The sequence below is a fragment of the Scatophagus argus genome, chromosome 4 (assembly GCF_020382885.2).
Source record: "Scatophagus argus isolate fScaArg1 chromosome 4, fScaArg1.pri, whole genome shotgun sequence".
Classification (NCBI taxonomy): Eukaryota; Metazoa; Chordata; class Actinopteri; family Scatophagidae; genus Scatophagus; species Scatophagus argus.
The window spans coordinates 5,918,702-5,943,271 of record NC_058496.1 but is presented as its reverse complement, the minus strand read 5'-3'; the positions used below and the strand labels follow the sequence as shown (position 1 = coordinate 5,943,271).

Genomic DNA, 24,570 nt, shown 5'->3' with positions numbered 1-24,570 from the left:
TTTCACAGTGAGCTATCTGAACATCTGAAGATCCTCATATACTGTAGATTTGTTCACATGTTTTTGGGCCTCAAAAGCCCTGAGGGTTTCTATTCTTTTCTATTTCATGTGACCCACACTCAACCACACAGCATTAGTTGGCTGGTTTCTCCCCACAGAGTCAAGGACAGCACTTTCCTTCACAGCCTTATCTCATCTGAGTCTCACTGGCCTGACATGCTGCACAAAACTTTTAATCCCTTGTGTTTTGCTTCATTAAAGCAAAATTGGATGTTAATTTGAATTTCATGATTTTTTTTGTGCAGTTTTACAGTTTTTTAACAATGGAAATTCTCTTTACTCAGTTCTTTCCCGTATACTTTGTTACAGTGTTCTGATTCCATTCAGTCATCTATTTCCAGGTCCTTGTTGCTGTAAAGTTGACTCCATTAGTGTGAGGGCCATACATGTTTTTAGACATAAGTTGGCCTTGGCGTGTAGTTATTTGCCCCTGTCTCTATGTGGCAACTGGTGTCAGGGTGCAGTTTAACAGCTGAACGTCTGTTGCTGATGTTTCAAGTAGACCCCACCCAACCACAGTATGTTTTCTTGTACATTATGGGACCTCACTCCGAGCGAGGCGTTAATAGAGAGGTCAAAGATAGATAACAGATGTGTATGTACTCACACACACAGGAAGTGAGTCACACATACACACACACACACACACACTCGCTAACCAGTTCACAGACGTCTGCCTTCTTTTTTGGCCATGAATGGTTGCTGTCTTGAATTCCTCATAAGTCATTCAACTTCAGTTTGTCAGCCTCTGTTTCACACACACAGAGACACACACACACACACACACACCTCCCGACAGTGACTAAGCAGCAGTGTCTCCTTGAGCAAGGCTCATTGCATAAACTCAGACAAGGACGGACTTTGTTCACGCGGTGTACGCGGTCCTGAGCGAGACTGTCACTGGCAGTGACTCTGCTAACAGACAGATGGAGAGATAGATGGAGGTGGCGTAATCACTGGATGCTGTCCCACTCCTCCAGATGGGAAACTTCCTCCATGCATCATCAAACCTGTCTCGTTCAGTTACTACCTGGGTTAGTGAAGTGGATGATGCTTTTCAATCTCACTAAGCCAAAATAGTTTCCATGCAAGTCCCTTCTTGTCTCCCTATTTTTACAGTGTAATACTGGAGAAGTATTACAATGGAAGGATTTTGGTTCAGCCTCTGCTGTAATGTAAGCTTTCCCAGACTGGATGAATGGCACTGAGCCTGATTAGAGGAGCTATAAAAACATGGATTAGAGTTTGTAATGCAGTGAAACGATGTGTTGTTTCTTCCAGATTAAAGATAATGAACATGAGTGACATTAAATAAACATACTGCAGGTAAACCATCAGCTCCATCCCCTCTTACTGCCTCTGTGGGCTTTCATGTCCTTCCACTGTTTCATTCTCCCCAATCTGTCAAAATTATCGCCTCCCTTCCCCAGGAGAGCCGCATTATGTGGGCCACACCACTTCTTTGAGGCTCGGGTCCCCTGATAATTGGTCTTTTTTGTCATGTACTGTGGAGCTAACCCACTTTCCTGATCCAGATTACACAGAGGAAGTCCTCCTTTGTCTCCCCTAGACAGCCGTAGAAGATTACTGTTTGTTTTACATCCCTTTATCTCTAAATCTATTTTTACTGTTTGCTGCTGTGTACACATCCCCTCCACCAGAGACCTTAACCGTTACCTATCTAGCCTGGCCGGCGCTAACAGGCTGTAAAACAGAACTGCCTCATGCCAAAGGTGTCTTCTTCTTCCTGTGAACATAAGACTCCCCCTGTGCTCTGCTCTGTTAAACACTGACAAAAACACACCTACACACACCTACACACACACACACACACACAGAGATTCCAATGTGTAGTTTCATTTACAGTCCGGGACACTTGTTGCCAGCCCCCTTTGACTTATCGCAGTGGGTTGAGAAACACGAGAGGCTTTGTCTCCATGTGGAAAAATGTCGTTCTGGTGCTATACTGGGGACAGTGAGAGATGGCTACGCTGGCATTTACTGTATTTACTAATATAATACTGGAGTTATCAAAAGAGGCCGGGTTGTTTGTCTTTTGCTCAAGAAGTAGGCTACTCAGAAGGCAGATAAGTCTGAGTTTTGTCACCCCAAACAGGCCAACGGTAAAGAGCACTTTACAACAAGGTAGCGTAAACACAGACAGGTTGTGAAAGTCACTTTGCGCTCTGTGTGAATCCTATACAGCAGCGTATTCTCTAAGTTTAGCCTGTAACTTCACCAGGAGAGTCAAGTCATTAACCTTCAATTCCACACGGTCATTAAGGCTGAAGAATATGGGGCATGTCGGTGTCAGCGCACTGCGCCACATGCTTTCATCTGTTCGACTCTTTCTATTCTAGTCTGTTCTCTCCCTTTTTTTTTCTGGACAAAGAGGCTTTTTATCCCTTGCTCCTATACATCACATAACTACCTGATGTTATTGTGCAACAGATGGAGTCAGGGCCTCTCTTTCATACAGAGGAGCGCACTGTGAAAGGAATCGATACTGAGGAATGTTTACAGGTGTGTGTGTGTAGGGTAGGGTAGGTAGGTGTAATGTACAAGCCTGTTCCTGCACTGATTTGTACTATTGTTTTGATTTTGCGCAATCTCACTGAGTTCAATGTAACGAATTCAGTCCAAGTCACCTGCATGCCAACCGTGAACTGCGTGTAAGAACCAGCAACTGGAGGCGTTTAACAGATTGTACTGCAGTTCTGTCCTTGTACTGTAAAGCAAACACTGTTTGTGCCGAACAGTTAAGTGCAGCATTGAGTCAAATTCAAAACAGCGTCTTAGGTAAAAAGAGATTTTTGCAGCGCGGCCATGAGATGCGTGTGTGGAGAGGAGAGGGCAAAGGGGCACAACCACCAACGATGTTGCTCTCTGTTTTGATGATGCCGAGCAGGTGTTTGACTTTATGAGAGCAGATGGGTCTATTATGCATGTCTGCCTTCCCTGCATGCTGCGTAGTGTACTATTCTGTACTAATACGCCTGTGTTTTAATGTGTTTGTTTACTGGGCTCTGTGACAGACGGTGTGGTGTCAGATCTCGTTGTATCATCGTGTTGTTCCTGCTCTCTCAGCAATTATTTTTATTGTTTCTGTCGCTAGTTTTCCCATTATTGCCTACCTCAAAAAAAAGAAAGAAAGTGATAAGCTTGTCTAGATGTTCAGCTCAGGTGGATTTGGAGACTTAATCACCGATACTGATGTGAATGATAGTGTGGAAGCCTGTGCAAGCGCACCATGAAATATAAATGGTGGACAAATCAATGTGTCAAAGATTATAGACTGGATACTGCACTGACAGAAGAGAATAAAGTTAAAGAGGTATTTCACTGTTGGTATGTAAATGCAATTGATGTGTCGCAGTGTTTGTAGCGTTGTTTGTTTTTCTAAATGTACAACCATTTCTGTGTATCACACCCAAATACACTATCTCGACAAAAGCATCCAGGCAGACACCTCTTTAGTGGGCTGTCTTTGAGCCACTTCCAGTGAAGGGAAATCTTAGTGCTTCAGCATACTGAGACATTTTGAGCAATGCTATAACTTTGTGGCAACAGTTTGTTGAAGGCCCTTTTCTATTCCAGCATGACTGTGGCCCAGTGCACAAAGCAAAACTTCGTAAAGACATGGCTGGATGAGTTTGGTGTGGAAGAACTTGACTGGCCCACACAGAGTCCTGACCTCAACCCCATCCAACACCTTTGGGATGAACTGGAACGGAGATTATGAGCCAGACCTTTTGGTCCAACACCATTGTCTGACCTCACAAATGCTCCCACAGAAACACTCCAAAATCCCACAGAAAATCTTGTGGAAAGCCTTCCCAGAAGAGTGAAAGCTGTTACTGCTGCAAAGCTGTCCATGTATTTAGAATGTGATGTCATTAAAGTTCCTGTTGGGGTAATGGGCAAGTGTCCCAATACTTTTATCTATATAGTGTTTAACCTAATTACAGCGGAAATGGTTTGTCAGTTAATCAACCAAAAACCAAAAATTAACTGCTGTGTTCAGTCTTTTTGATTATGGATTGTAAAAGCCATTCAGTGAGCAAAAAACTTGAATGAAAATATCCACTATATTCATCTCCTCAAACGTATTTATAATATTCATTTTATGTGATTGTAAATTGATGGATATTTTTTGCTGTTTCTTCACATTTAATTGATTAAATAACTCACTGATTGAATACAAAAGGAACTGAGGAATTGAACATGCAATCACGGGTCGTATTTATCGAGTACTGCATGTGTAAATGTAATCCAGACTCGCACCAGGGGATTCCCCACAGCTGTGAGTAGCAGGCCAGATGAGAAAACCAGCTGACTAAGGGATGTTTGCGGCTGATGATTTGTCATGTAATTTTCAACGAACCGAGTAATAATCAAAGTACAAATATGTGTTCCTGAAGTGGAGTGCATAAAAATATGAGTGAGGGTTTGGGTAAAATCTCTCAGTTCGTTTAACCAGAATCAATGACCAGAATGGTTCAGACGGTTCAGTCAATGGCCTCATTAGGCTTCCTTCTCGCTCACTCCTAGCTGACCAGAAATCAGTAACCTTTAAAGATGTTATGCTTGTCAGTTTGAGATATGATCTCCCTCGTGTCTTCTCTGCAGATTTTCGTATTGTTTCTGCAGATGTTTACATTTTTTTGGCTTCTGTTTCTGATTTTACCCAGACAGACTTTTTACTACAAACAGCAGCCTCTTGGTGTGAGCGCCACTAAAAATATTTATTATGGTCTGGCAGAAATGACCTCATGGCAAATTAAAGTTTTCATGTTTTCTTTTTAAGGCTGACTACATATGGAACAATGAGTTCTGTTTGTCTCTGCGTCTCCTCGTCTTTCTTCCCTGCTCGCTCTCGTGTCTGCAAAGCTCATCTTCATCACGTCTGGTTTAACTTGGAAAGGGATGCGAGTGCATCTTCACCTTCTCGAACACTGATTCTCTTTGTCAGCCTCCTCTCACTAGAATCGTTCAAATAAAACATGGACACACATCTCAACAACTTCTTCTTATTATTAATGATAATAAGAAGAGGGAGGAGAAGTACTGTATTAAGTACTAGTAAGTGGTGTGTTTCTGCTTCTGCCCTGCAGAGGGAACCATTGCTCCACTTCAGATTCTGCAGCAGCTGCCAGGATACACCTCCTCCCTCTTCTTATTCACCCTTCCTTTTTTCAGCTTTGACATTCACTTTATATTCACCGAGCAGTCGTTGATAGTAATTTAAGAAAAGCATTCACATGTTTAAATACTCAATGAACTGCCTCCGTGTACATATCCTCTTAAATCCACTTGTGTCCTGCTCTGATATTGCTCAGCCTGCACCCCTGAGGGTAGAAATCGATGGAGATGAATTGCCTAACGAGTAAGTTTCTCTTTCACCGAGCTGCCCGGTTCTTCAGAGTGATGAGATGCTGCAGTCTCCTGTGACTGGCTGGGCTAGCGCTCCTGCAAGTCCGCAGTAATTCAGGGAAGCAGCCAGAACGCTCTGCATTTTCCCTGACATGCTGCCTCGGTGGGTATGTGTGTGTATGACTGAGTTCTTCCTTCAAGACTAACAGTACAAGGGGCCGTGTTGAGAAATCGGACGGCCCTTTAACCAGGTGCTGAAAAGACTCCCTGATCTGTTATCGCTGTGTGCGATGAGGCAGGCTACTCTTCCAGCTTTCCTAAGCTAATCCACGGACTGTGACGCATGCATCCTTTTCTTCAATATGAGATTTCCAGTAGAGGGAGAACACCAGCTGGATGATTCATGGGCCCCTGTCCAACATTTCATTTACACCATTACTCAAGTTTTGATCATGGACGTCGAGTGCATGCATCATCGTAACATCCCCTCTGTCTAATCTGAAAGTAGGAATTAGATCACTCAGACATTACAGACTGAAACCGATAGGCCTAATAACAAGGCAGACCAACGATGGGATTTACAATGTCATTCCTGCGTCTCTGCGTCTGAGTTATGACTGAGTATCTGTCAGCGCAGGTTTTTTCATGCTCTGTGACTGAGAACTGACCTCCAGGGGGGGATTTCTCTCATGATTCGTCTGGTTTCACAGCTCGTCACACGCCGCTGTCATCAAGTGGAACAGATGTGACCCGGTACCTGCCGTGACACAGCCGTGTAATCAAAGTCCTATGATATTCAAATCTGTTGAGGATGATTTTTTTTTCCAGCAGACTGACTGTTGCTGGTTTGTGTGTTCCTGTGTTGATCTGAACACGTTTCTCTGTGTGAAATCACAGAAATTTATCTTTCCCTCTTAAAAACTGTGGACATTTGTCACTTGTGAACTTTCTTTTTCTTGTCCAGGAACACCTTTTGGTAGATCCTGTTGGTAAAAATCTCTTTTTCTCTCACTGTTTTTGTGCAGTCAGCTGCCTGAAAGTGCTAAACTACACAGAAAAAGTAGCTCTGTAATAATTCTGTCTTATTTTACTTCTGTGGCCTGTGTGTGAAACAACTGGCCCAAATCACACAGACAAACCTCGATAGGCTACGTTTCTCTCATGTTTTGAAACACTTCTGCCACAGTCTAATTGTGTGTGTGTGTGTGTGTGTGTGTGTACTATAGTCACATGGTTCATAGGATGTTTGTTTATGCCTGGGTGTGTATTTGTGTATGTAAGTGTAGGATTGTGTTCACGTACGTTTGTCTCAGTTGGCGAGTGGGAGTCGCGGTGTGGGTGGGGTTCAGTTTTCAGACAAGATCAGAGTCAGGGTTCTTTGTTGTGGTTTGGGGCCCGGCTGGCGTGGGGGCCCTCTCCTGTTTCCCTGCCCCGTTCTGCCGCCAGCCACAATGAGCATTAAACTAAAGGCAGCTTTTAACCTTTCGACACAGACTCTAACAGTCGTGAAGATAAAAGGTGGGGTCGCGATCCGATGAGATGGTGCTGATTAGAAGGTGAAAATGAAGTTTACTTGAAAATCATCAGTGTTTCTGCTTTCCTTACGCAGTCCAGAGTATCATATGGATCTCCTCAGTGCTGCTTCTTGACTTTAGTAGACCATCTTTGTGAACACTCTGAACTCTGCTTTATGCAGTATATGGACTAAAGTAAAAGGTGATTGTGGTTTATCACAGCTACAGTTTTCACAAGTGAATTGCAAAGATCTGGAAACACAACATCATCCTTTAAAAAGACTTCTGATGTGCAAGAAAACCTGAAGGTGATCATCTGGATCCTCCAACTCTTACTTGGTAAAGTTAAATAAAGTTATTGCTCAAACGTCCACCAGGAGCACAGTCATGATAAAAAACTAAAAATAATGATGCTATCAATCAAGTTAATTTTAAATTTGACTTTTTTTTTTTACTTCACTTGTTTGGCAAATGAAGTACATTCAAAACATTCAAAAACAATTGGAAACAATGAATGGTGAAAAGACAACCAGGTGAACTGATAAAGAAAAGATGTACCAGACCTGCATCAACATCTGTGCTTAACAGTTTTATCATGTGTGTGTTGTTCACATGATATCCGGATTTCATTCGTTAAATTTCATGGTTTAGGTCAGGTGGGCTCACTTTCTGTTTGGAATGTTGTTTGCAATCTTGTTTTTCTTTAGCTTTGCCGTTTCGTGTTCTTAAATATCTGCAAGTACTTTGATGAGTAAGACATTAAAGCTGATAGAAATGAATGACCAACACTATAACCCAGTGAAGGGTCCACTTATCTGAAGAGCTTTTTTCCAAAACATCACCACTGCCCAAGTACTAATATTCTGAAAGACAAAAATATCAAACATTCTTGTGTTTAATACCCTTTCTTTCCTCTACAGCATAATATACAGTATATTTATAACACTTTGCTGTAATATCTCATCTCAGGCTCCAGCATGTTTCCTTCAGCTGATTATGGACAGGAAGTTTTCCATATTCCTCCACACATCCGTTCAGAAACAAGAAATACACCGGCTATTGTCTAAAGCAGTTCAACCCCCCTCAGAACGTATCACACAAGGGTCACTGTGTGTGTGTGTGTGTGTGTGTGTGTCTGCATGGCAGTGAGTTATTTCATCCAAATTCTCTAACCTTTTTCACGTTTTGAACAAACCTCAGAGTTCGCGCTGTAATTAACTGATTGTGTAATTTATTGGTCTCACTCCTCCCTCGTGGCAGCCAATTAGCACATCTGGCCCCGCTACAGTCAGACCAGGCCTTTAGTCACAAGCTGCTAATCCACATCCCATCAGTAGGTAATCACCACTTTAACATAGCAGAATCCCAGTCAGGCCTCAAGCTGTCAGGCCTTTCCGCTAACCGCTAATCTGCTGTCTCTGTGTACCTGATGTTGCCTCGTCCTCAGTGGCTCCTGGCCAAGACGCAGCGATGCTCAGTGTTTGAGCTCGTCGCCCGCCTGCCTGCCTGCCTGCCCGCCTGCCTGCCTGCCTTGTCATTGAGATAATAGCTGTTTTCTGACTGTTTTTGTTCAGCCTTTAGGCTTTTATCATAAGGTGTCAGTCTTTGTGTTTTATTGCGGGGAGATTTTCCTGCAGTGTGTTCTGCATCAAGGAACCGCTGCTGGAGTAATCGAGAGACTAAAGAAAGACTAAATGGATTAAGTGACATTGGAATAATATATTGAGTTTTTTTTTGTTTTTTTGTTGTTGTTGCTTAGAAAACATTCGCATCTACCAACAAAAAACAGAACAGAACAGCTGTGAGGAAAACTGTACAGCCTCATTAAAGAGGAGTTAAGCTTGTTTTGACACAATTCAGTGTAATGTTTGAGTTCTTGTTATATTTTTTCAGTCCGGCAGCGTGCCAAGATCGACTTTCAGAGGGGGTTGACTGGATCTGAATGTACACACAGTGAACACACTCTCACACCAGAGTCCCAGAGTGTTTTCTGAGCGTCCATGACCCTCCTTCTGTGCATTCACCTGAACTATTTCTCTTTCCACCTCCAGAACAATAAATCTCTTCTCTTACTGTGTGTATGTTGGTGTCTGCGACAGAGTAGCCGGGTGATTTAAGATCTCCAGGGTGGAGGCTTTTCTTGGGGAAATGACCCAGCTTTGCTACTGGCACCCCTGGCTCTTCTCCTCCTCCTCCTCCTTCTCCTCTGAGGTGAAAGGGCTTTTACAGCTCCTTTGTTTTCACTGTTTATCTGTCTGAAAGAGTTTAGTGAACGTGCTCTCAGAGTGACAGAGTGCCATATGGGCATGTGTGTGGAGAGGTGTGATACCAAAAGTCACGTCAAAGTGCCATACATCAAAACTAATACTTTATTACTACTGTTTTGTTGTGAGGAGTGGTCTTCTTCCACGTGATGAGCTCCTGAAATCAGTCTGTGATCCTTTGAAACCCCCGCACTCTGCTGAATACAAGAAGAATGTGTGTGTTTTAATTAATGTGCCTCAGTGCGCGACGTGACGCCGGTTTCCTGTTGAGGGGTCAGCTTGTGTTTTACGCAGCGTGAACGTACCCACGCCACAACGAAAGATACACACATTACGCACAGCACACACACGTGCCCCCTCCAATCCCCCCTTCATGCACACGCACACACGTGCGCACACACACACACACACACAGTTGTATCGGTCCAGGATTAACGCGCTGAAGAGGAGAACAGGAGGAATGCTTTCTGCTCTCACTTGTGGTGTATATACTGAGGAGCAAAGGGCTGGTGTTAAACCATTTCCCCCAGAAGACAGAAGCGGAACAATTAGTGCCGTTATTGGCTAACAGTCACATGGAGTAAACTTTGAGATTCTCTCGCCGTGAGCACAGAGGACGCAGAGGCGGCCAAACAGCTGTGGTGGTGGGAAAGGAGACTCGTCGCCCCGGCACATGATGTTAATTCGATTTTTTTTCAATCAGGGAAACATTTACTCCTTTTAAAACAAATTTATTTTGTAACGTCTGACTTCACCTACCGCTGAAAGTGAAGTTGACGCGTGTTTGGGAATATTTTTGTTAGTTACGGTACCGCAGGATAGACTTAAATAAATATTTTAAAAGGTTAAGCAATAAAAGATTGAAGGCTTCTATCACACTGGAGACTTGAGTTATGAAATATGCATTTGAATTTGCCAAATGCTTGTGACCCTGTGACCTACTAAACTAAAAATCCATTCCTCAAAAATCAGATTTTGTTTTTTTAGACAACAGCCAAAATTGCATGGATCTTCTCAGTCTTGTTTTAAAAACAAATCAGGGATTTAAAAACAGACTTTAGAATGATATTATTTCACTAACGTATAACATCTTGACTTTTTCGGAATCGGGTTAGTGATATTGGCTAGATAACATCTCTGGGTGTTCATTTTCACTCTTGCCTCCCCTCGTGAGGAGCGCCAGCTGACACGGCTATAATTTCTCCATTTATTATCAAGTCAGTAAAAAGAACAAAGCTCCCCACCCCTTTATGCTTGTGTGGTTGAGTGGTATTTGCTATTTGTTTGTTTAAAAGGGCGTGGGGGCTGCTACAGTAATCTCGCCCTCCCTTTTTTTCTTTTTTAAAAGTTCATTACCATCACCAGAGCCGCGTCGTAGGGGTTAAATTAGCGCCGAGTTGGGGAGCGTCGGGGCGCACACAGAGGACTAGTTGTGTCGATCACTCCCGCAGAGGCGATGCCCTTTTGTGGAGAGGTCTCTTGTCACACAGAGGACAGACGGCATTCACAAGTGGGACACAGGGACACAAAGAGCAGAACTGCATTTTAAAAGCCTCCATTCTTTCCGCGCTACCGCTGGGTGTAGACTGTGGGTGTTTGAGAGGATCTTTGTTGCAAGGAGAAAAGTGGAGAAGAAGAATACGCGCCGTGAACGGGTCGGGGGGAATTTTATGATAGGGTTACTACAGTGCAGCCGATGCTGTCATCCACACACCACCTCTGTCTGCTTTCCCGGAGCGACTGCTCTTTGTTTTGGATGAGGAGCGGAACTTTTACGCATTCTTTTACGCACTGAGCATACGAGTCACCACGGAACAGGACCCCGTCATAATGAAGTTTATCTCCCCGGTACCTGCTGGGTAGCGGTTTGAGCCAGACCATTAACTCCAAGGAGAAGTAATTCAGTGGATATTTTCTTAAAGGATGCCAGTTGATAAATTCGCAGACATGGAGGAAAAACTATGGATATTGGAGGACCTGAACATGATGTACATCCGTCAGATTGCACTCAGTTTACAGGTAAAAGTTTATTTTCATTTCCGGTTGACCATCACATTTCTCTGACCCTCTGCACGCGTTTTTATTGCTCTTATTTGTGCTGTTGTTGTCTCCCGTTTTGATTTTTTGTTTTTTCTTTTCTTTTGCAACATCTCAAAGCTGTGGGGTGTGTCAGTGAGAGCGTATGCAGTCATGTCTCTGACTGTTTTACTTTCTTTTTCTTGATTGATTGTCAGTACAAGTAGGCTTTCAGATAGCTGATCACCCCCCCAACACACACACACACAGTATAATGCATGCATCACTATGTTACTATGTTGACGGACTGAGTCTGCAGCTGTGCCTCAGCGTGTTTAAAGTTTACACAGGGGCCGGTTGAAGAATCTTTCTGTGTGACAAACAAGTCGCTGGTGTGGTCTCCCCCTTTGCAGATGGCAAAGCTCTCACTGACAGCAAACAGAAAACAACACTGCATGCCATCCATCTCTCCCTCTCTGCGTCTCCCCTTCCAACTGGGGTTCACGCACAGTCCACAGCTGCACATATGGGCCTCATAAGTCCCTGTGGGAGTGTGTGTGTGTGTGTGTAGGCTAGTATTGTGCTGTGAAAGACAGAGAGGCTGAGAACAAACTCATGCCACACATTTATCGTTAATGCAATATCGTTTTTTTTTTGCTGCAGATCTTCACAATCTCTAAATCTGTTCTTTTAATGGTTTCAGGGGAACTAGCTGAAGAATGTGTGTGTTTCATTCTTGACTTGAAAGAAGACACATGGTCGTTGGAAGTGTTACAGGGATTTCAAAGGGAAACTCTAATATACTTTATTTTCTGGCCCCATAATCTCAAAATATATTTGCTGTCTGTGCTGCAGCTGTTTGAGGTGCAAAAAGCAGACGGTTTCTTCTTCATGTCAGCTGAAATCCAGTCCAAAAAGCCTTCAGCTGTGTGACACAGAGGCTGCAAGAGAGGTGATATCACTCACGGGTGTGTTGTACCTGCTAGCACTCTGGCATCGTTTTTATGTGTGAGGTGTTTCTTTGTTTATCTGCCTGCGCCAAGTGCCACAGAGCGTGCCAGGTGTCTGGCTTTTTATCACACTAGAGGAGAACTATGAAACTCGTGAAGCCTAATCTATTCTCTTTCTGGGATGTTATGGTTTCAAGTGCTGGTCTGTCTTTGAAAACTGTCATTACAGTTAAGAGTCCCTACTGCCCAAGGGTACAGAGTAAAAGGGGTTTCCCTGATGCTTTTATGGTGCCTGTAGCCTGAAATGCACTGTCACAAACCAGCTATCACGAGGTCTTTTTGCAAGAAAGTTTGGGCCTTAATCTACTTATGAGTTCCTGTCACAGAGGCTCCTTTGATGCAGAAACTTATTTACAGCTTGGACATAGTCTGGAGAGTGCATATTGAATCAAGGGCATTATGGCGGAATGTAGATAATGAACGTTTGTCTGTTTGAAGATCTTTGTGCATTGGAGCATTTTGTTGTCTCAGTTTAAGTTTTATTTCTGTAAATGCAATTGCCATAGTAGGAAGGTTATAATAACAAGATGATGAGCTCTTTTTTAGCCCTGTTTGAAAACTTTCTTGCCGTTTCTCATCCTTCGAAGGGAGTTCAGAGGTCGGTGTTGGCTGCAGAGAGGCATTACTCTGTAGTAACGCTGTGAGAATTTCAGTTGGATACAAAGTTGTGCTCGTCTTTGGCTCAAATGAGTGTTTTTGCTGGTAAACACTCACTTGTTTGCTCACATGCTTGCTCTCTCAGTCACCCTCTCCTCCCCCCATGTCTCCTCTGCCTGGGTGGGTTTATGACACAGGGATTCTTTGTATGTTGCTGAGCTGCACAGCCCATAGTCTAACTGTAATTTCAGCAAGCTATGAATGTTTTTCGTTTTGCTGCAGAGTATTTCCTAAATGCCCTTTTGGGTCATCACAACTTGTAGTTATTACACCGTAAACCCTCCTCTCCTCCTTTTGTTTTTCCCCGCAGCAATGTGAAACTCCTGCCCCCTGAAAACACATACATTTATAACATATATACCGAAGTACCCAGTCTTGATTGTTTTTCTCCTCTGGTCATCTGAGAAAATACGAGTATTTGTCCATTCTGAAGGAAAACGTAAAAAGTGAGAAGGTCATGCACATCCTGAGGTTCCAGCATTCCTCAGGCATGTATAATTGCTGTGTCAGGAGGGGGAGAGAGAGATTGCAGCCATTGTGTTATTCTCAAGCCCGGTGGGAAGTCATATTTCTGCTCTTCAGGTTTTAACACGTCTGTTGTAGTAGGAATCCTTGCAGTCTTGGTCCCCACTTACTCTCTCTGTGTATATTTACGTACTTTTTCCTCAAATCAAAGTGTAAAAGGTGTTTTGCCCACAGAACGCGGGATTGTCGTCAGAAGAGAGGTGGCTCATGGGAAACAGGAAATGTTCTTGTGTAATTATTGTTTCCCATCGGAAGCGACAACATGATGTCATCAGACCCACTGCCACTACCAGACACATACACACCATTTCCTGTCACCACAGAACCGGATAGACCCAGATTTTGTTTTCCTTATATGCTTTGCTTTTAACATTCTCTCTGTTTTGTTGTCCCATCGTGCTTCCTGGGGATCTTTACCTTTTACAGGTTCTGTCCCCCTGTCCCTGTCCCCCTGTCCCTGTCCCCGTTTCCCCATTGATAGCCAGAGGGCCATAGATGGACACTTTCTCACCAGTCTAATTTTAGCCTGCAGACTGGCCTTGAATACATGGACCAGCGGCTTGGCCAGAGTTAAATGTGGACATTTGATAAAACGGTTTCTGAGGTCATTCATTTTTGCCCAAGTTATAAAAGCAGGGTTTGTCTCAAGCATTTCATTCTGTAAGTCAGTCATTGTTTGTGAAAGTACAATGCTTTCTCTATGTGTGAGTGTGAGTGTGTGTTTGTTGAGCTTGCTGGGGTCATAGCTCGGCTCGACTCAAGAGGGGTGCAGCCCGGGACATTTAGCCGCTGCTGCTGATCATGCCAGTGATATCATCTGATGAAGGAGATTCTCTTTTTGGGTTCTGCTGCTGCTGTAGTGTTTGTTGAGCTATTAAGACCCAGAACTGGTTTGAATCTGTGGAAAACATAAACTGGGAAGTGCAGCGAGATGAAAACATGCTATAGAGCAACTGTGGTTAGAAATTCCCCAAATTATCTGCTGAATAGCAACACTAAAAGTCCAAAGTTGACTATTTGAGTCTGTAAATTTTTTTGTTTATTCAACTATCAGAAGCATTCAAGTGTTCAGTCGTTTTTATATCTTAGTTTACCATCAGCATTTCCTTAAATGCTTTTTGAACCCTTGGGATAATATTCTCACAATCAGAACAATAAATTACAAATTTCACTTTAATATTTGTCAAAACGTTCTGTAGAGGTCCTTCAGCACAAAGAGGAGGGGACACTGAGCCTAAAATGTTGCAGTCATGGAAGCTGAACCTCTGACCCTTATAGATGAGGGATCACCCTTGCATGGGGGTCAGGTGGGAGTTTTTTGCTGCCTCACCCGGGACTCATGTTTGACCTCTCACACGCTCCCAAACCCTAAACTTAGCTGTGGCCGTGCCTCAGATAGTTCTGCAGATTCTAGACACCGCAGATGGACCTTAAATATCTATTGGCTCATATTCAAGCAGCCTCTCTTCATCTGATTTCATATCGCTAGTCAAGCTGCCTTGACCAACCGATTGTATGGACTCATCAGTGTGTGAGTTTGTCCACCAGTGCCACTTCTGTTTTTATTGAAACTGTGATGCTGAAATGCAGAAGTAGGATGATTCAGTTTGTTCCTTTACTCTGCCCATTCTGTATATAAAGAGCATCAGGCCTGGTGAAAGATATTTAGACCCCACAAACCTCATGCCTTCTAAATGTAGGAGGTCCTGGAGGGCAAAGACCAAATTGACAGCAGTTAATCCCTGCCTGATTGCCTGCCTGTGGGACAGCCAAGCAACCAGTATCTCCCTGCGCTCTCTGGCTAGACTGATGAATCTCAAGCCTCATGATGAATCTGTAGTAAGAGCTAAGGTTAATCTTATTTATACTGGGACAGAAAAACAGTGCAATGTAAGGCTTAGCTTCAATCCCCTGGCTTACCTGTACTGAGACTCTTGATTGCATTTAATTTAATTTTCTTTGTAATATTTTAACCCTACTTTAGTTTTTCTCATTTCTTCTTCTTTATTGCTATTAATTTGGTCATTCTTTATTTGAATGATTTTTCCTTCCTTGTGATAAATTTGTTCTTTTGTTGTTTTCGTCAGCACCAGTATATCCCCTACGTGAAGAAGCAGTCAGCACTTTAAATCTGTGTGTGTGTGTATGTTGGTTCAGCTGCAAAGTTGTTTAGGCAGCCTAAGGTGCACCAGACCTGCTTGCTTCAGTGGAAGGTGTGCTAAAGCTAACAGCGCTCGCTGGCTTGTGATACAGGATACACAGTCATATGTGAGGCAAAGCACATTCCTCCACAACAGACCACTTCATCGCTTCCCCCTGAGCTGGCCTGTGCGTGTTTGAGAGTGTGTGTGAGTAAATATTTGCAAAGAGTAATAAGCCAAAACTATAAGTTATATAATTAAGTGAAATGTTTTGATGTGATTAGAGACATTAGCTCTATAGCTCCGGATTTCACTGAGAATGTGAGGTTTTTTTAAAGGGATTTGGCATTTGTTTTGAATTGGATTGAAGAGTTTCCTTCAGTAGTTCAACAGCATAAATGGATGGATGGAAACTGTCTAGTTTGTTCACTTGTCATAGTTATGTACAGGGATTTTAGTCTGTTTGCTGTGTGTGTGAGTTGTGTGTTTGTAAGTGTGTATTTGGCATCTGTGCCATGGATAGCTACACTGTGTTCCAGTTCTTCCAGTGAGGTATGCCAAAAGCAGGCACGATGTGTGTGAGGTAGAGGAGAAAGGGGGCTTTGTATCACATCGCACACACCCATCGTTCCCTACCAAGACCTCCTCCCCTTCTTGGAACCGCACATCAAGCTCCTAACCCTCCTAAGCCAAGCCTCTCTCACTGCCAGCCTCAAGCCCAAATGACTCCAAACCTTCTGGCTCCCCACCTCACGTCTGCACCCCGACTCTTCCCCTGACAGCCCTGGACTTCACCACAGGGCTGTGTCCCTCTTGCACCTCAGTCTCCGCTCCAGCTACTGCCCATGCAGCGGTTAGCAGGAGCAGTGCAGGTCTGAATAAAAGCTCTGTGTGAGCAGGAACCAGTCAGGAGCCGCGGCCTGAGCCAGCTTCCTTTGAAAAACAGCAGACGTGAGCCAGGAAAGTGAGAAGGAGAAAACAGCATCGACCTGACTCCCTGCACCTTCTCAGCCTGTTTCTTTTTGTCATTCACTTCCCTCTCCGCGTTATCTCTACCAGAATCTACTTGATAAGTTCACTCTGCCGCTCCTGTCTCTCTATCTCAGCTTTCAGTCCATATTTCCACACTGTTTTATCTCATGCTTCATTATCACCTTTCTTTAATCCTCCCTTCCACGCTCTTTCTGCTTTCACCTGCGCGTGCACTGCGCAAGACACTTTGGTCTTCGCAGTTGGGAGGGGGGTTTGGGTTTCTTTGCTGCTGCAAAGAAAAATGGAGCCACTTAAACTGTTTGAACTGAGAACTGCAGGCATTATTCAAATAAGCACAAACTGGATTTAAAGCCATGTCTGACTTATCGTGTCAACAGCCCACGAGTCACAGTTCTTAAGTGGTGATATTAACAATGTCGTATTCTTTTGTAAAGCATGTGATTAAGAACATCTGAATGTGTTGTGGAGATGCAGCAGGCTGTTTAATCAGATGGCTGTCTTTGAAAATGTGTGCTGACATTCATTGTGTTAAAAAGAGCATTTGGTAATGCGCTTAATTAAGCCTGTAGACATGCGTTGCGTTCCTTTTCGTCCATATGGATGTAATTTATGCTCTATCTGTGTGAGTGCTTTCCAGCTTGTGAGATAAACTGCACAGTGATTGTTTGCATGTTTATGGTTCTTGCTGAGACTTTATTGATTGCTTTGTCTTTGATGAGGTATATGTACAGTGTGTGGGGGAGTTTTAAGTGTACATGGATAAATACGGCCTATTTATGTATGTCTATCCCGCTCACTCTGATCTCTGATCTCTATCACTCTCAACACTGTTACTATGCAAAGTGAGGGCCCTGGAACAGAGAGTAGGTGGAAGTCAGAGAGGTGGAGGACAAGTAAGAGCTGTCGAAGCAAACAGTTACCACCATTAAAACAATCCATACCCCAGTGAACAGTCTCCTGATGTGGGTAACATCCATGGCATCAACAGCATTCGTGTGACCCTGAAGATTTTGTCTTTTGGGGCAGCGTGTGTGTGTGTGTGTTTGTGTTCAAAGTGTGTTGAAACAGCAAGCCAAGGTGTCTAATTGAATCACTGCATGCTGCAGGATCCTTGGCCATTGAGTGGCTGTGTGTGTGTGTTTGGCAGATGGAACAGCTCTGTCAGCATTTGGAGGGTTGCCGTTTCACCATCTGAGAGTCCATTCTGCTCTCATCAAGGACAAAAGAAAAATCTCTTCTCTCTTGCGTATATGATGTAATGACTTTTCTGTCTAATTTTGATCCTTAAGAGACCCGGTAATATGGCATGAAAAGCAGTTTGGTTGTGACACAGGGCAAGCTGAGCAGCCGGCTTCACAGCATCTGTAGACGGCTTTGTTATCACTGCAATATGAAACTAGACTGAGTTTTATGTGACTTCTAATGTTGGGCCCCTTTTGCATGGAGAAGATGGATGGCGGTGCTGTGAAGTAAAACCTAAACGCAGAGGGCAAACCATCACTGGGGAATTCCAGGGTTTAGAGGCGGGTCAGCAGGAGCTGAGGCTTAAGGCTGAGGCAGATCTGAGGGCCAAGGCTTCTGCTGGGAGGGGCCACTTGTTGTGGTATGAGGTGTTGAGAGGCATAACTGAGCTGTTCCACTGTCTCTCTGCCTCACCATGATGAAATCAGTGGAAGAAGGCCTCCAGCTGGATGACCTCATGTTTGGGACTTGGGGTCAAAAGCTCAGAGTCACAATGGGAGAAGGTGTGTGTGTGTGTGTGTGTGTGTGTGAGGGGGGTGTAAAGTAACACCTTCTGAGAGTTAGATGAATTTCACACAGGCTGTTGCCTTAGTGGCACAATCTTTTCTCCTTTCTGCATACACAAATTCACATCTCTTGACTAGTTACTCACACTGGTTATGGAGAGGAGCATGGCTCGATATGATTGGCCGAGACAGTTGACTATCAACTTGACCGAAGACCCCCGTTAACCCCTGCTACACTAAGCCCCTCTGAAGCAGTGTGTCATTGGTCAGCATGTCACTGGACGCAGACTGGCTGTGATGTAACTACACGTGTATTTAAAGCACTATTTCAGGCCTTCATAAGAACACACGCACAGCTCATGTCCTCACAGTTGGCGACCACAGCTGTCACTGTAAGATCCAGCAAGATTGACAGTCAGTATAAATAGCTTTGAATATCATCACTGTTGATTTAACTTGCATAATTCTAAGGTTTAGTTTGTAATGGCATCTCTGGTGTCATAAGTGTCTTATGATGTTTGTTAGATTTCGTGCATTGCAAACGTTGATACTGTTGTAGAGATAATTAGTGTCAGTGTTAGCAGTTTTGTAACCGCAATGCACATGCATTTTGAGATTTAGATTTACAGGTTTGTACACAAGCATCAGTGCCACTGCTTTGAGAGAAGGACGACTATCATATCTGTTGTAACAAGCTTGAATCTGCGATGTTTATGACATGTCTGTTTTCGTCGTCAGGCCCTCGTCCACCCCCAGCATACTTGAGGTTAGACAGCTGTTAACAGCAGCACCTCGGGCTGCCAGACACAGGAGGACAGCAGGCCTGAACATGCTTTTAGTTACATAAAAGACAAAAACAATGACGGGCACATGACAACACGGACACAGTTTGTTTAACATGAAGTTAAGCAATGAGGGTAAAGGAGAGGAGTGAATGATCCTGTTTTCAGTCTCTGTGGATGTTGCAGTGCCCTCTGATGGCCAGTAGGGGGCTGAAAGGCAACTAAACCTCTATAAATGAGCGGATAAACCCTTTTCTTCCACCATGTCTCGTCTCGAAATGGTGAATTCTGTCGTATTGCAGATTAGGAAATGTGAAATAAAGGGAGGCAATAAATAATGAATAGATGCATACTAATACTGTTGGCTGCACAGTTATTATAAAGGTTTATATATAAATATATATATAGTATATAATATATATATATATCAAGGTTTAGGTTATTCGTACTGTGGGTTCCACACAATATTGCTTTTCCGCACAGTTTAAGCCCCTTTTCTGTCCTGTTATTTAAAATACACTTTGTTAAATCAGAATGTTTTAGTCCGGTAATCAGTAGCAGTTATGTGCACTACGATATGGTGTAATTCACTTATACTGCATAGCTGAATAACTGCAATCATTTTCAGCAGTGTGGCTCCATAAAAGAAATGTTGGTCTAAAAATACGGTGTTAACAGGAAGAGAAAGGTCCAGTGTTTTCACTCGTATTCCCGGGCACCTTGCAATAAAGCCACTGAAGCTTATCCATGTGGTTCAGTGCTTCCTTTGGGTGAGTTTATGCGAAATTGCCCAGAGACCTTTATTCAAACAAAGCGCTGAGAAAAAAGGAGGGTAAAATATGTGCAAGAGAAACATAGCTATGTCCCTCAACAACTGGTGTCAACAAAAGCACCAGATTCAAACCTGCACAAACCCGAGGTGTGAATTTTTGTACGCTTATTTACAGTGCAATTCCTCACCCTGCAGGCCATGATAGGAATTAAGATTTAATTCTTATCCAAGCATATGAAAAGTTAAACTGAAATGATGTAGAAAGATGGTCTTTAATATAATTTGACCCACAGCTACAACAGGCTCCTCTATCTACAGTAGGAAGGAAAGGATCTTGAGGATGTGGTCTACAGTAGCAGCAGCAGCACTCTTGTCAGAGAGTCAATAGGAAGTGCTCGAGTCTCAGAGGGAGACGCCTGTGTCGGTCAGTCAGACCGGAGGAATGTCCTGTCACTCTGTGAAATGCAGTGTAATTACACTGGGAATGATGCTAGCACTCACTCAACTGCTCCCACTGACTCATTCAGCATGAGAAAACTGAAGATGACTCTGTGCAGTTCTGTTTCTCAACTTATATCCAGATTCCTTGAGTATGTTCACAAATATCGTACGTCCGCTGTCGTTGCTTTCCAGCGCCTATCCATGTCCACCTGTCCACCACATGTCCACCTGTGGACATGGATAGCGTTGTTTTGTCTGTGCGTACTGTGCTTGCTTGTGCTGGCATTGTCGCTCACCTGTGCTGGTCCCTGAACCCCCCCCCCCCCCCCCCCCCCCACCCCAGTGAACTGTGAGAGTAGATTTGTCTCTGACAGCACTTCCCTGGCTGTCTCCCTGGCACAGCTACCAGCCGATGAGGCTTTAATCTGATTAACTGTGGGATATTTACAGCTCTAAGTACTGAGTTATCGAGGCTCATCTTGTTTTTGTTGCACAGGTCTACTCACACAGAGAGATGAGCAAAGAGGGAGAGACAGGGAGATTTGTATAAGAAGGTAAATGTTAAATGCTGTATGCCTTGTTGTTGGGGTGTCCGTATACTGAAGTGAAAGCTCTGACAAAACACCATGCCTCCTCCTGTTAGGTAAAGAGCTGAATTCGCCCAGCCAGATGCACAGATGTGTTATTGCACCACTGAGATGGACTTTGTTGCTCTGTGGCCATTAGCCAAGGCTGCCCACAGACTGACTCTCTCTTCCTCCGTCCTGATCCTCCCACATGTCATCTGCTGCATCTCTGGACTGCATCTCTCATTCCACTTCTCATCTCACCCACAAACAACACACAACAAAACAAGTGGCGTAGTTTTTATCCTCCGTTCCGCTGACATCTATGAAAACACTGAACCCACAGTGTGTTGTTTGATGCTTTTTGATTATTCCCTGCAGAAATATATTTTCAGAACGTTCGCCGTGTGTTTACAGAAGATGTCCTGAACACTTCATTATTAGTTTTCCAGTGCGGCTTTCCTGAAGCCAAACTCTCAGCTGATTCACCCTGACCACCCAGTTTATTCCCACACTTAATTCTAGCCGGACTCGTGTGTGTGCTTTCCGTTTCCACCTGCCCACAAATCACTCTCATATATCACCGGTGGACAAGGCGATACACTCCGCTGCACAAAAACTTCCCAGTGTGCACATACGCAATAAGCAGAGGCAGGCAGAAAGAGAAAGGGCAGAGGGAAGTGGATGAAGATTTTTATTTTCCCTGGAATGATAAGTTATCCTGTCGGTACAGAATTTCACAGAAGTGTACCAGCTTTGGTTTTAGACAAATTATAATGAATAGATATTACCAGAGGAACTTGGTGGTCCATAAAGGGATTAAATTCTTCCTATACAGACTCAAAATGTTAGTAGTTCTCTGTGTTCAGGGTTAATTCGCCTGATTATTTTCCTCATCTGAACTGCAGCTTTTGCTGTGCCAGTCCTGTGTGACTTATCATACAATGACTGAAATTGCTAAAATTGATAGAAAAAGACACATTAGACTCCCAGACTGTCTTAGAAGTCGAGACAAATTCAGAGATAATACGTTTTAAAAGGTTCAGTATTTTCACTGCTTATTTGAATCATGGTAGCAAGCAAGAACATGTGATGTAAAATCGGTGTTTTGGTTACACTGTGCGGCGATCCAAACAGCTTATTGACCGGTGCCTTGTGAAAGAAAGTTGAGTCATAACTTTAAAAAAAGAAAAGCGTCTTTTTCCACTGTGGGCGGTGGAGCCACAGAGCGCACACTGGATTTCACTGACACACTTTAAACCCGCTTCAAACTAGAACCAAACTCAAAGCTGCCAAATCCTTCTTATGTCCATTTCTTCCAAATAGCTTTGGGCCACGCACGGCCATTTTGTTTGATTTTTAGAAGGACCTTGGAGCCCCATGGGATGGTAAACACACACACACACACACACAAATGTGTGCACTGCAGTGGACTCACAACAATAAATCCCTGAGAAAAATAACACCTGAGTACATTATCTCAGTTACTGTATGTCTGGTAAATGTCAGCGGGATGTTTCTGAAATCGTTGCCAACGCCCCTGGGATGCTTCTCAAGGACCTCTGGAGGTTCCTGGAGCTTTGACAGCACTGTCGCTCTCCTGTGCTTGCGCGCAACTACACGCAGATTAGAAACACACACACACACACACACACACACACACACACAGGCACGCACCCGCCTCCTCAGAAACGGCTCCCGGTTGGTCCATCAGTCGGTCAGTCTTTATCCTCCCTTGTGCTGCTGGTGGTGTGTGAATCCGGAGCTGTTAGGACGCCGACGACAATGATGATGAGAATGAAGACAACACAGAGAGAGAAGCTCAAACACATCACCGCTGTCGTTCCCAAATTGCCAAGAGTGGGCTTTATTTTCACTGCGCGGATCCTTAACAACTTCTGCGGTTAATAAACGGCGGCTATTTTTGGACTGTCAGTGGATATTTCGTCTTTGTCTATAAATGGAGGTGCCTCAAAGGGAAAATCTGAGTTGAGGTATTTCACGGGGTGTGTGGGACGTTGAACGGTCCCTTGGTGTTGCGTAAAGCGCTCGGGCTGCCAGTTTTGGAGAGTTGGGAAACGGAGTGCTCTTGTTTGAATAGGATGAACAACTCAAAGAATCAGAAGGTAAGGTTTTTTTTGTTTTGTTTCCAAAGGTTTCATGCCGAAAGGCTAAGAGCACTTTTGAGTTTTAGATGAAATGGAAAATGTCAGCGATGCACGTGACACTTCGGGTTTATCGGTCACCACCAGATCACGCAGACTGCGATCCGAAGAGATCTGGAGACATCTCAGACTGGATCTACTATTGATCTCACAAAGTCCGCTCTGATGACGTGCTGTTAAATCTGTTTGGAGAGACGCGACGTTGACATTTAAAAGTTACCTTGTTTATCTCTGCTTTCCTGATTGAATCCCATTTAAACCACTAAGACATTTTTGATGAATTCAGCTCACAGCTGATGCAACCGGCAGACTATATTCATAAAATACCAACTTTTAGAGCTGCTTCACGCCGCTCTTTACCGACCACCATTTTTCTTCCTAAGTGGAAGAAGACTGGGGGGGGTAATAATAGGTGGGCCAGCTGTAAAATATTAATTTACTGGAGAAAATAGTTTAATGAGTGAATAGTATTTATGCCGAATATAAGAGTAGCACCAAATGATTTGTTAAATATTCTATGTTATTTTTACATGTTAAAAGCTTCACTTATTATCACGATTTTTTGTATAAAGTGCTATATTTTTAAGGTAGTTCTGTCACAGTCCGAGTGTGTCGATTGCCTCATAACTGGAAGCCGTGTCTTTTTGCATCAGGGGACCGGCAACATTACAATAATTACATTTTCTGTGGGCATGATGTTCAGTTAAATATTAATGGCATCTAAAGGTTTTGCTCTTTGGCTCTCTCTGTGCTGGTGCTTCCATTAGAAGGATGACATTAACAGTTTCATTTTGCCCGACTACACTGTGACATTATGACCCAGCCTCTCGATGCTGGAACAGTATGACAACTGTGGAACATTACTGCAATAATGACTTACATCTCCCAGCCATCACCCTTTCCTTCTCTTGGGAATAAATCTCTCCTAAACACAAAAACTTTGAGGATGCTGGTCTACATAGCAGAGACATGTCTCTCATGCATTCATATTTCTATTTCAGGAAGTGGTTTACCAAACTGTTTTCCTCCATGTGCTGCCCCCCTGGGTGTGTGCTGACAGGCAGTCGTTCCAGTTTCTTTTCTTTTTTTTTTTCTTTTTTTTTTTTTGGAGCACATTTGACTGACAGACTGGTAGCTTTGACCACTTCCTATAATCAACTTCTGTATCACCACTGAAACTCTATCCGTGCACAAATTACCCAAACAACTTGCTGCATCTCTGTCTGGTGACTGCATTTACTTAATGACAGGCTGCTTGGTGATGCAAGAGAGGGAGGGAGCAGGAGTTTAGATGTTAGTCTCATGTCAACTTAAAAGGTCACCGAAGTCAACATCGGTCAGCGATCGAAAGAGCAAGACAGATGTGATCTTTCCTGGAATACAGCCTGCACTTTCGTGTGTGTGTGTGCGCATAGTGAGCTCAAAGCATGTGGTGTGTGTGTGTGTGTTCACTTTGTCCCTGCTACTGTTACAACCGCAGCCATCTCTAATCATTAGTTGTGAAAAGGTCATTTATGTGCCAGAGCTCGTCCTCAGTCCGTCT

General features: G+C 43.7%; 1 protein-coding gene across 4 annotated transcripts in view; it reads left to right on the top strand.

The window, feature by feature from the left end:
* rtkna (rhotekin a) overlaps window positions 1–24,570 on the top strand; it is a 54,515-nt gene that overhangs the window by 6,171 nt on the left and 23,774 nt on the right. Inside the window, exon 1 of one of the 4 annotated variants that reach the window (XM_046387085.1) lies at window positions 9,623–11,230. The exons of 2 other annotated variants lie outside the window; for them this stretch is intronic. In XM_046387085.1, coding sequence (XP_046243041.1) covers window positions 11,135–11,230 — 96 coding nt within the window. In that variant the 5' untranslated portion in view covers window positions 9,623–11,134. Of the gene's footprint in view, window positions 1–9,622; window positions 11,231–20,653; window positions 22,989–24,570 lie in introns of those variants that run through there. One more of the 4 variants, XM_046387086.1, reaches the window with a different exon arrangement.